We start from the raw sequence: 12,137 nt of genomic DNA on the forward strand, positions 1-12,137 counted from the left end.
AAAATTTAAAAAATTAAAAAAACCCAATCCCACCCTAGCCGGTTTGGCTCCGTGGATAGAGCATCGGCCTGCAGACTGAAAGGTCCCGGGTTCGATCCCCAGTGGGGGGCCTGCAGGAGGCAGCCAATCAATGATTCTCTCATCATTGATGTTTCTATCTCTCTCTCTCCCTGATTAAAAAAATAACAAAAATTAAAAAATAAACCACCCAATCCCATTGGTCATTACCATTAGAGTATTTATCCCCCCTACCCCCAGTCCCAACAGAACCTCTCTGATTACACTTCACACCACTCTCCCTCAGATGTGCCAAGTTCATTCACATCTTAGGACCTTTTTCTAGCAGCTAAATTACACTTTTCCACCAACCCATCCCCAACACCTTTTTGCTTCTCAGCACTTGCCACAAACAGAAAACACCCCCTCCATGTTGTTTAAAGTCTGACTGCCAATGTGCCACACAAGAGGGTAGAGACCATCTACTTTTCCCCCATCACCCTCCTCTAATAGCTAGAACACAGAATCTGGTATGCAGTGAGTGCACAGTACACAGGAACCAATTAATTACGTATATACACAAGATGTCTTGTGCAGGGTCACAAAAGAAAACCAAGTCTCAAATCCAGGTGTTCTGACACCCAAGCCCAGGGATCTTACCTCTCAGCCTCAGCCTTACCTATTTCCTCCTGTGGCCCGGAGTTCATAAATACAGTAAGTTGGGCTGGGAGAGTGAGTGCACAGTACACAGGAACCAATTATTAATTACGTACATACACAAGATGTCTTGTGCAGGGTCACGAAAGAAAACCAAGTCTCAAATCCAGGTGTTCTGGCACCCAAGCCCAGGGATCTTACCTCTCAGCCTCAGCCTTACCTATTTCCTCCTGTGGCCCGGAGTTTGATGTGAAGAGCAGTGATGCCCAGCTCCTTGCACCTCTGGGCCACATCCTGGGCAGCCAACATGGCAGCATATGGAGAGGACTCATCTCGGTCAGCCTTCACCTTCATCCCACCAGTCACACGGCAGATGGTTTCCCTGGGGACAAAAAGCACAGGGTCATTTCTTTCTCATCCAACAAGGACTCAGAGTGTCATGTCCTAATGAGTCAAGAGCACCACAGCTGGGGACAGCAGAGGATGGAGGTCATGCATGCTAGGCTTTGGGAAGGCCGTGAGGGCTTTCATGGGCAGTCTCAAGTCCCACAATAGCTAAACTCTGTACTATATTATATATTGACTTACTTTTGCATTTCTTTCTCCCAATTGAGGTGGGCACTATTATCCTCATTTTACATATGCAGAAACCAAACTCAGAATTTGAGTGAGTTCACAAGTCACAAAAATTTGCTAATGGCAGCCAGAACCTGTACCCAGGGCTCCCTTTCAGTCCACCACTGTCTTTACCCAGAGACTGAGGATTCAATGACCACCACACTGTAAGGCCATAAACAAAGCATCTCCTCTCTTCTAGCTCCAGTGCCTGGGAAATTACCAACCAAGCACGCTTCCTTATCTGAACATTCTTTTTTTTTTTTTAAATATATTTTTTTATTGATTTTTTACAGAGAGGAAGGGAGAGGGATAGAGAGTTAGAAACATCCATCAGGCACACTCCCCTGGGTATGTGCCCGCAACCAAGGTACATGCCCTTGACCAGAATCGAACCTGGGGCCCTTGAGTCCACAGGCCGACGCTCTATCCATTGAGCCAAACTGGTTAGGGCTGAACATTCTTTTTAAAGTTATTTTAAGAAACCCCCTTAAAGTGCCACCCAGTTCAGGGCATGTCTTCCCCCAACCCCTTGCTTATTATTAGTTGGGTCCTACACCTCTCCACCCAGATACTCACTTGCCAGAAAGATCCGTGACATGGACGAAAGTGTCATTGAAGGATGCAAAGATGTGGCAGACACCAAATACATTTTCTCCTTCAGCCACCTGAGGCCCAAGGCTGATGACCTGTTCTTCCTTCTTTTCCTTCCCCTTGCGAGGTGCCATTTCTGAAAGAAAATCCAAAGAATCCTCAAGTAACAGAACCCTTTTCCCCTGGCTATTATGTCCCTGGGTTCAAAAAGCTCCTAGCATTTACTTATTCTTTTGGTTTACAAAGTTAATACATAAAAAAGCACCATCCTATTTTACTGGTCCAGTAACTGCACTGCGGAGGTAGTGCCAATACTAATCCTTATCGAGGTGGCCTAGGGGGTAATGAATGGCACATGCCAGGCACCTTTCGGTGTGGACCAGGGTCTCCGCGGACATTCTGCACAGGATCAAAGGTCCTGCAAGGGGTCCTGGGGCAGCTGTGAACACTCTGGCAACAGGATTCCCAGGTGCGTCTTCTTAGCGGGAAACCCAGTGCGGCCGCTCCCCACCGGCCCTGACAAAACTTGAGTCCCCCCCAACCTCTGTTTTTAGGGTTAACAGGCAGGTGCTCAGCCAACACTGGCGTGCAGTCCCTAACCCAGGGGTGGGCAACCTTTTTGTGAGTGCATGCCAAAACCAGCAAAATCTCTGACTCAAAATTCTTCTGCGTGCCAACCCTAATTTTTTGAGAACATGTTATGCCTACTTGATATCTCTTAAGGTGTACGTATGTGAAGAACCTTGAAGAAATAATAAAATTCATTCGAGTGACAAAAACACAGTATATGATGATGAAGAATACATTTATTTTTTAATGTATATGTGTACACTCATAGTCCGACAGAAAACTTTATGACTCTGTTTGATATTATCAGTGGGACTTTAGCTGCTGCCATCACTGATGGCAGAGATTTTACATCAGGTTTATATTTCGTGACCTTCAGAGATATGCACGAGCTACTACTTTCATCCGTCAGGCTACTCCTATTACGAGACTTAACAAAATTCATCACTGAGAACAAAGATTCACAAGCGTATGTGGATGAAACCAAAACACTGGTCGGATCTAGGAAGGCAGGGAGAGTTAAGGCAGAGGCATAGAAATTGCTCTTCCCCTCTCTCGTCAATCCATGTCTATGGTCTTTAAGATTACTTGTTATGTAAAATTATTTATTTATCTAAGATGCAGCTACACTGAATTTATCTGAAAAATAAAAAAGTCGATATTACGAAAAAAATTGTAAATGGAAGATTATGAGAGGGTTTCGAATGCCAGCAAGTTACTGGCGTGCTGTTTGGCACGCGTGCCAGGGGTTGCCCACCCGTGCCCTAACCCCAATTTCTGGCTTTCAGAGGCCTTGCCTTGCGAGCCCAGAACTTGCAACGTGCCCGACTTAGCCATACCCCCGCCTTAGCAACACCCATCACAGGGCCGTTTCCCCTGCATTCCCTCTTTAAATCCTCACCACAACCCCGTGGGATCAGCGCGACAATTACTCCTATTTTCCAGTTAACAAGTTACAGTTGACCCAATTTCTGACTTTCAGAGGCCTTGCCCTGGGCGCCCAGAACTTGCAACGTGCCCGACTTAGCCATACCCCCGCCTTAGCAACACCCATCACAGGGCCGTTTCCCCTGCATTCCCTCTTTAAATCCTCACCACAACCCCGTGGGATCAGCGCGACAATTACTCCTATTTTCCAGTTAACAAGTTACAGTTGAGGCGCCTGGCCTGCGACCGCCCAGAAAGAAGCTGGCGGGGTCAAGGCGGGAGCCCACATCAGGCTAGAATCCCCGCTCCTTCCCAACCACGCCGCGCGGTCGCTTAAACGTAGCAGCGGTCATATGCGGGGCCAAGGCCTTGAACCCGGGCCCCGCTGGACCCCCTTGCCACAGGATGCCACCAGATTGTCCTTGCCCAGGCCTCTTACCTGCGTGTCTCGTCCAGACTCCGCCACCGGAAAGAGAGATGGGAGGGGGCGGGGCTACAGGTCACGTTAGCGTCCCCGGAAGTGTACGTCTGAGGTCACCGGGCGAGGCCTCCCGGAAGACACCGCCTTCAGCGTTCCCAAGGAGATTAAGACGCGCCCGCGAAAAGACGGTTTACTTAAGCGAGTTCCAAAGGAGGTAAGGGGTTGGGTGTTGCCGGCAGCGGGCCGGTCTCAGACTGCACCATGCAGCCACATCTGCCGAGAGAGGCAGGCCTGTGTTTTAAGATGGCAGTCGCCCCGGCTAGAAGACTTCCGCCGTTCTGACCCCGGGCCAGGTCAGCCTGGAGGCGCAGCGCACCTAGTGGCGCGGAGGGGAACAACAAAAATAAAACGGGCAATGAAGGGATTAAGCAAAAACAAGCAAACAAAAAAAACTCATAGACAAAAGTTTGGTGATTGCCAGAGGAAAAGGGCGTCGGGGGAGATGGAAGAGGGCAGAGGGGGAATAAATGGTGGCAGAAAGAGACTTGACTTTGGGTGGTTAGTGTACGATGCAGTATGCAGGTGATGTTATACAGTTGTATACGGGAAATCTATATGGTTTTATTAACCAGTGTCACTCCAATAAATTCTATTAAAAATTAAAAAACAGCCCTAGCTGGTTTGGCTCAGTGGCTAGAGCGTCGGCCTGCGGACTGAAGGGTCCCAGGTTCGATTCCAGTCAAGAGCACAGGTCCAGGTTGCAGGCTCATCCCCAGAAGGGGGCGTGCAGGAGGCAGCCTATCAATGATTCTCTCTCATCATTGATGTTTCTATCTCTCTCTCTCTCTCTCCCTCTCCCTTTCTCTCTGAAATCAATAAAAAATATATTTAAAGACAATTAAAAAACAGGCAATCAGAGTTTGGCGTACTATGTACTGGGAACAATAAGAATAAATTATCCAGAGTCAGGGGGCCAGGAGGACATCAAATGGCTGTCCAAGGAGAGCTTCAAGTTCAGTTCAAACTTGTATTGGTTGATGATGACAGGAAAAACTACATTCATGAAACCTCATCTGACTGATGAATTTGAGAAGTATGTAGCTACCTTGGGAGCTGAGGTCCATTCCCTCCAGTTCCACACCAACAGAGGGCCTATTAAGTTCAGTGCATGGGATACAGCTGGTTAGGAGAAATTTGGTGGACAAAGAGATGACTATTACATCCAGTCCAGTGTGCCATTATAATCTTTGCTGTAACTTCCAGAGTTACTTACAAGAATGTGCCTAACTAGCATAGAAATCTGATAGGAATGTGTGGAAACATCCACATCATGTTGTAAGGCAACCAAGTAGATGTTAAGGCAGTGGTTCTCAACCTTCCTAATGCCGCGACCCTTTAATACAGTTCCTCATGTTGTGGTGACCCCCAATTTTATTGTTACAAATTGAACATAATTAAAGCATAGTGATTAATCACAAAAACAATATGTAATTATATATGTGTTTTCCGATGGTCTTAGGCGACCCCTATGAAAGGAAAGGGGTCGCGACCCACAGGTTGAGAACTGCTGTGTTAAGGCGAAATCAGTTGTCTTCCACTGAAAGAAGAATCTTCATTAGTACGATATTTCTGCCAAAAAAATACAACTTTAAAAAGCCCTTCCTCTGGCTTGCTAGAAAACTAATTGGAGACTCTAACTTTAGCATTTGTTGCCATGTCTGCTCCTGTCCCGCCAGAGGTTGTCATGGACCCAGCTTTGGCAGCACAGTTTGAGCATGACCTAGAGCAGGGGTAGGGAACGTCCGGCCCATGGACCCCATAAGGCCCACGAAATCATTTGGTCTGGGCCTGCCAAGACATTAGGGGTGAGTTCATTAAAAGTTTGACTAAATATAGCAGGCTGATTTCTAAGTTGATAATTGTGTATGGCCTGAGAATCCTATATAATAAAAGGCTAATATGCAAATTATCCCCTCCACAGGGAGTTTGACTAGGGGACAAGGCTGGCTGGCCAACCACCCGAGGCCCCTCCCCACAACCAGCCGCACCCCAATTGGCCCCACCCACCCCCAATCAGGGACGGGGCCAGCTGGCCAACTTCCTGTGTCCCCCGCAGTGATCAGGGCAGGCTGGACCCCACCTGTACACGAATTTGTGCACTGGGCCTCTAAGTAATGTTATAAATATCCAAATGGTCTTTGGCAGAAAAAAGGTTCCCCACCCCTGATCTAGAGGTTACTCGGACCACTGCTCTGCTGAATGAGGATGACGACCTGTGAGAAGGTGAAGTTGGGGCTCAGCATCAGAAATCTAGTTTTATGGGCAACTGTCCTGCGATGTCAGTGGTGCAGCGTGTTTGCCACTTCATTAGATAGCTAAGCAGAACATGTGCTTGATCTTTGGGATGCTGAAGGAGATGAATGGGCTCTCAGAGCGAATGTGGCAGTTAAAAAAAACATTCATTTTGGGGGCCTGCATATTTAGCTATTTTAGAACACAGTTGTTTCCTTGCTTTTTTAAAAATTGATTTTAGAGAGGAAGAGAAAGAAAGAGAAACTTCACTTTTTTGTTCTGCTTCTTTATCCACTCATTGGTTGATTCTTATATGTGCCCTCAGGGATTGAACCCACAACCTTGGTGTATCTGGAGGATGCTTTAACCAATTGAGCTACCTGGCTTGGGTTTCCTTATTGAGTTTCAAATATAAGACTGTTACAGTCACATCACAATATTCAGTGTTAAAACCTTGTTTGATACTGAATATTCCTATTCCTTTTTATTTAGAATCAGAATAAAGTTGTATTTCAAATATCTAAAAGAAAAAATAAATTATTCAGTGCTTGTTATTGTATTCCAACCTGGGATAAGTGATTTATATGCATTGCTTCATTTAATCCTCACAGCATGATCAAATAGATACTGTTTTGGTTTCCCACTTATAGATAAGGAATTTTAACTGAGATTGCACATTCATGACCAATTTGGTATTCTGACTTCAAAGCCTATACGTTTAATAGCTACTTCCATATATGCCTCTAATAACACGATTGAAGGACCTTAAAAGATTAGAAAAATGTACAGATGAAGATATGTGGAAGGGCTAAGAAGTAGGTTGTATATATTTGTGTGTGTATGTATATGTGTGCATGTACATATATATGTATAGGTGTATATGTATGTATAGGATATACATCTATACAGTACATATATATAAAGCCCATGTAATGGACTTAATGAACAAAATGAGTGATTATGCAGAATAGCATATAGCCCTTTGTGCACTGGAATTGATGCCACTGAACAACTTCAGCTCAATTTAAGGAAGAACTTCTTTTTTAAAATGTAGCACCCCCTTTGTCCTTTACAAAAGTAATTAAGCACAGAACACCCATAAAATATAACATGCAGAATGGCAAACAAAAAAGAACAAAGAAATGACAGTCTTGCCCACCACTATTAACTGCTTGGTGTATGTCCTTCTCAAACAGCATCTATGCACAGAAAAGACACTTTATTTTTTAAGAAAAGAAAATAATTGTAGCAATATTTTTCCTTGATGGTTTAAAAAATCCATGCTCATTACAAACAATACACATAATACAGAAAAGTATATGAAAAAAGATAAAAGTCATCTCTATATTTTTTTCTTCTAGAGAGACCACCATTATCAAATTGGAACATCAATCCAGAAATAAATTTCTATACTTACATCTATTCCTATATTTTAATATGTAATATACAATTCTTTTGTAATATACAATCTTACATAAATGAAATTGTATTCTATATGCTACTTGGTAACTTTTTTTTCATCCAACATTATGGACATCTTCCCATAACAACTATTAGAGACCTGCAACATTTTAAACAAATATTTTAAATTTTATTATTTTGAATATTAAATGCATTCACAAAAATAAAAAACTGCAAAGTTACCAAAAAGTATACAAACAAACAAACAAAAACCCTCCATTGCAGCTCTGTCCCCAGCAACCCAATCCTCTTCCTTGTCAGCAACCAGAATATCTGTATTGCATGATATTCTTTTGTATAGCTGTAGCACTACTTTTTTTAACCAGTTCTCTATTGTTAGATATTTTGGTTATTTCCAGAATTTGCAAATATAGACAAAACTGTCAAGAACAACCTGTGCTATTTTTTCCTCAGGGTAAATTGCCAGAAGTTGAAAGGCATAGGTATTTTACATATAGATATATGTTGCTAAACTGCCCTCCAGAAAGTTCATGTCAATTTTTATTTCTGTTAAACTGAAAATATCTCCTTGTTGTATTTCTTCCATGGTTAGTAAGCTCAGCCGTCTCTTTATGGATTGTTTTGAGCATTTGCATCTCTTCTGTGAATTGTCTATTTTTATTCTTTGAAAAAGAAGGCTTTTTGTGCTCAAGTAGTGAGCTCCCCAATAGAGGAGGTATGTTAGCAGAGACTGGAGTCTTGTGGGGGGATTCCAGATCTCTCAGCCTCAGCAAGGAAAGGCCTGGTGAAATGAGCACAGCTTAATCTTATGGCTGAAGGCAATCCACACAATTCCCTTAGAACAAATTTCTCCACATGAAAGTCTTATCTTCATCCCAGAAACCATTAAAGTTACTGCTTTCAAACTCCACTTTGATTATTTAATCAACATGTTTATTATTTCTACAAATAGTTATTAGTTGTGGGTCCTTGGGAAAAAATTGTCACTTCTCTGAGCCTTAGTTTTCTCATCTGTAAAATGGGATAATAACAGAATCTTTCAAAATGTATATTGAAACATATATCTTTACTGGGTATTTACTCAGTGTTAAGCTCTGAGATGCATTTAAACTAAGACTTGAAAACAGAACAGGAATTAGCTAAATGAAGGGGGAAAGAATGGCCTAGGCAGGAAAAATAGTAAATGCAAAGGTCCTGAAGTGGGAAGGCACTTGGAGAGTTCAAGGAAATCAAAACATGGCCAGTACCGTGGGGGTACTGTGTGTGCGGGAAGAGGGATGGAAGGTCAGACCCTGCCACTTTCTGCAGGGTCTTCTTCCCTGTTGTCATGTCGCTGGAGGAATGGTGGGAGCCACTTTCTGCAGGGTCTTCTTCCCTGTTGTCATGTCTGTTTTCCCCATTCCATCCCATCCCACACATTATCAACACTGAGTACAGGAAATGTATTTACAATCACCTCTCGTTTTTTAAAGTATATTTTTATTGATTTCAGAGCATTATCAACACTGAGTACAGGAAATGTATTTACAATTACCTCTCGTTGTTTTTTAAAGTATATTTTTATTGATTTCAGAGAGGAAGGGAGAGGGAGAGAGAAACATCAGTGATGAGAATCATTGATGGGCTGCCTCCTGCACACTCCCCACTGAGGATCGAGGCAGCACCCTGGGCATGTGCCCTGACTGGGAATTGAACCGTGACCTCCTGGTTCAGAGGTTGACACTCAACCACTGAGCCACGCCGGTCAGGCACCTCTCATAGTTTATTCATTCATTTAACATATTCTTATTGACCATAGGAGTGACTGGCCGAGATGGGCTTGGGGACAAGAGCAGGTCAAGTGACCAGGGACCAGATGCTGGCAACGTCATCCATGTGAATATTGAAATGACCAAGAACTAAAACAGGAACAAACCAATTGAGAGTGACTTTGAGTCCAGGGTAGAGCCCTCAAAGGTGGGAGGGTGTGACCCAGGGATTGGTAGATGTCTGTGCTGAGGTGGAGTAATGAGTGCTACGGTATAGCAACAAGATTCAAAAAGAGTGTCTCCCAGGGAGATGGGAGGCAGAATGGCCTGAAAGTGACAATGAGGAGTAGAAAGGACAACATGCTCACATCCTGAGGCTTCTCCCTCCCCTCTCCCACCTCTTCTCACTTCCACAGGCTGCGGAAGAAAAAGGGGAAGCCTAGGAGGCCTGAGGGAGAATGTAGCATCCTCAGGGGACAGCCAGGTTTCCTAGGACAAGACGGAAATCATCAGAGAAAACGCTGGGATGGAGGAGGTTCCTCTCCAGATGTTCTGGTATTCCTGAGGATGGCAGAAGCCCTGAGGCCTTGGGGAGGAATCCAAGGGAGGGACTGAGGGGCTGCCAGGCCCCTAGGAACCAGAGAGCTGGAGACAAGGGAGGCCCTGGGTGCAGGGCAGGCAGATGGAGGCAGCATGGGATGAGTGACTGACACTGTAGTTGCTCAGTGAATAATAGTAGCCATGATAGTGCTCACATTAATTGAACATTTACAACATGCTGGACCCTGTACTGAGTCGCGTGCATCATCTCACTGAATGCCCTCACTAACCCTATGAGTTAGAAATTTTTATTGCCCTCATTTTATAACTGAGGAAATAAGTTAGTGATCAACAGCCATACGTGGTGGTGCTGGGACCGGAGCCCAGGCAATCTGACTCCAGAACCCCACTATTTTTCATCATGGATCCAGGCATTTTTCAAATATCTGTTGAGTGTGTGAATGCAGACAAGGAAATTGGCCTTAAGAAGCCAAACCAGCCGTGGGCAAACTACGGCCCTCGGGCCAGATCCGGCCCGTTTGAAATGAATAAAACTAAAAAAAAAAAGACTGTACCCTTTTATGTAATGATGTTTACTTTGAATTTATATTAGTTCACACAAACACTCCATCCATGCTTTTGTTCCGGCCCTCCGGTCCAGTTTAAGAACCCATTGTGGCCCTCGAGTCAAAAAGTTTGCCCACCCCTGAGCCAAACCCAAGCCCTTTCCTGGACCCTCAAGCCCTGCCTGGAAGGCCCCTTACTTCCCATTCTTAGCAACAGTTTACATGTGTGTGCGTGTGTGTGTGTGTGTGTGTGTGTGTATACACGTTTTTTAAGCATGTGATTTTTCTTTTCTTTTAAATTGATTTCAGAGAGGAACGGAGAGGGAGAGAGAGATAGAAACATTAATGATGAGAGAGAATCATTGATCAGCTGCCTCCTGCACGCCCCACACTGGGGATCAAGCCCACAACCCGGGCATGTGCCCTGACTAGGAATCGAACCATGACCTCCTGGTTCATAGGTCGATGCTCAACCAGTAAACCACGCCAGCCTGGCACAACAGTTTATATTTTAATTTACATGTGGGATCCATCCTCTCCTCCCTTTGGAGGGAAGTTCTGCAAGAGGGAGCAAGGAGAGAGTAGGGAGGGGAAGCTGTGGTCCAGAGAGGGCGAGTTAGTTCACCTAGACACACAGCCAGGAGTCAGAAACCAATTGCACTCAGTCGGCCCTGGGGCTTGGAGGGGGGCCAAATGAGGCAGCACCCTGCATTCTTCCTGGAAACCCCAAGGTCTGCCCTCTATAGGCTGTGACCCGCCTGCAGTCTGAGTGTATGGGCCCAGACTCTCAGCACTTAGTATGTGGAGGGGAGCATTTCAAGGCCTCTGCCAAGGTCTTTGTCTGACAGGGAACACGAGCAAGAAATATGGAGCTTGTGGCACAGGCTTAGCAATGGTGGGATGGGGGCTGGGAGGACTATGGAGCAGAGGGCAGCTCTATCTAGCCTGGCCAGGGGCCATTTAAGTAGAAGCCCAGTGAAGGAGTAGGGCTTAGCCAGGACAGGAAAAGAGGGTGGGGAGAATTCTCAGGCTGAGAAAACTGCCTGTGGGAAGGTCTTGAGTCAAAGGAAAACTTGGGTCATTCAGAATCATTTGTGGAGAAATTCTCTGTGGCAGAGTGGAGGGAATGGTGGGAGGTGAGCTCGAAGGTTGGGGGATGGGCCCACGGCGGGGGGGAGGGGGGGTCAGCATTTTATGATGGTGGGAAAGAGGCTAAAAGCACACCTCGGCGGGCAACGTTTCTGCTCCTAGGCCCAGCTCTACCCAATGAAACCCATCAGGGCAGGTCCCACCCTTAAGTGGGACAGACAACAGAGGGGCAAAGAATGCCTGCTCTCCCCGATGTGCCCACTAGATGGCGCCTGGTCTCCACGCTGCTGGGGAAGGATGGGGGACTGGCTGCTTTGGAGTGAGAGTGTGGAACTCTGCACTTCAGTCAGGACATGCACCTGGGACACAGTTGTCGGGTGGCCTTGGTGTACTTACTCCCTTTGTGCCTCATTACACCCCCAGGAGCTCAGATTTTTACCCACATTTTCCAGAGTAGGAAGCTGAGGCAGGAGAAGGTTAGGGATGTGCCTAAGGTCACTTGGCTGGTTCACAGTGGAGTAAATGGACACAGATTGCTATGAGGTCTCCTAGATGCTGATACAGGCCTCCCTGCACTTTGCCACACCACAGGACCAGGTTGTGAATGACCTGCTCTGGGTCACTTATTCCAGAAATATCCTGGGCCACTTAATCACTCCGCACATTGGTTGAGCACCAACTATGTGCCAGGCTTTGGAGAGT

At 45.4% G+C, this 12,137-nt stretch overlaps 1 protein-coding gene and 1 pseudogene across 2 annotated transcripts in view; one reads left to right on the forward strand and one right to left on the reverse strand.

The window, feature by feature from the left end:
• Nucleotides 1–3,903, reverse strand: part of RPS14 (ribosomal protein S14) — a 6,060-nt gene extending 2,157 nt beyond the window's left edge. The window contains exons 1-3 of one of the 2 annotated variants that reach the window (XM_005870485.2): nucleotides 3,797–3,903; nucleotides 1,849–1,999; nucleotides 875–1,036 (exon numbers count right to left, since the gene is read on the reverse strand). In XM_005870485.2, the coding sequence (XP_005870547.1) occupies nucleotides 875–1,036; nucleotides 1,849–1,997 (311 nt within the window). In that variant the 5' untranslated portion in view covers nucleotides 1,998–1,999; nucleotides 3,797–3,903. Of the gene's footprint in view, nucleotides 1–874; nucleotides 1,037–1,848; nucleotides 2,000–2,571; nucleotides 2,591–3,796 lie in introns of those variants that run through there. The other variant, XM_014543095.1, reaches the window with a different exon arrangement.
• Nucleotides 3,904–4,766: 863 nt separating this feature from the next.
• LOC102260635 lies at nucleotides 4,767–6,057 on the forward strand (annotated as a pseudogene).
• Nucleotides 6,058–12,137: the final 6,080 nt, after the last annotated feature.

This window comes from Myotis brandtii, unplaced genomic scaffold (genome assembly GCF_000412655.1).
Source record: "Myotis brandtii unplaced genomic scaffold, ASM41265v1 scaffold32, whole genome shotgun sequence".
In the NCBI taxonomy this organism is placed as follows: domain Eukaryota; kingdom Metazoa; phylum Chordata; class Mammalia; order Chiroptera; family Vespertilionidae; genus Myotis; species Myotis brandtii.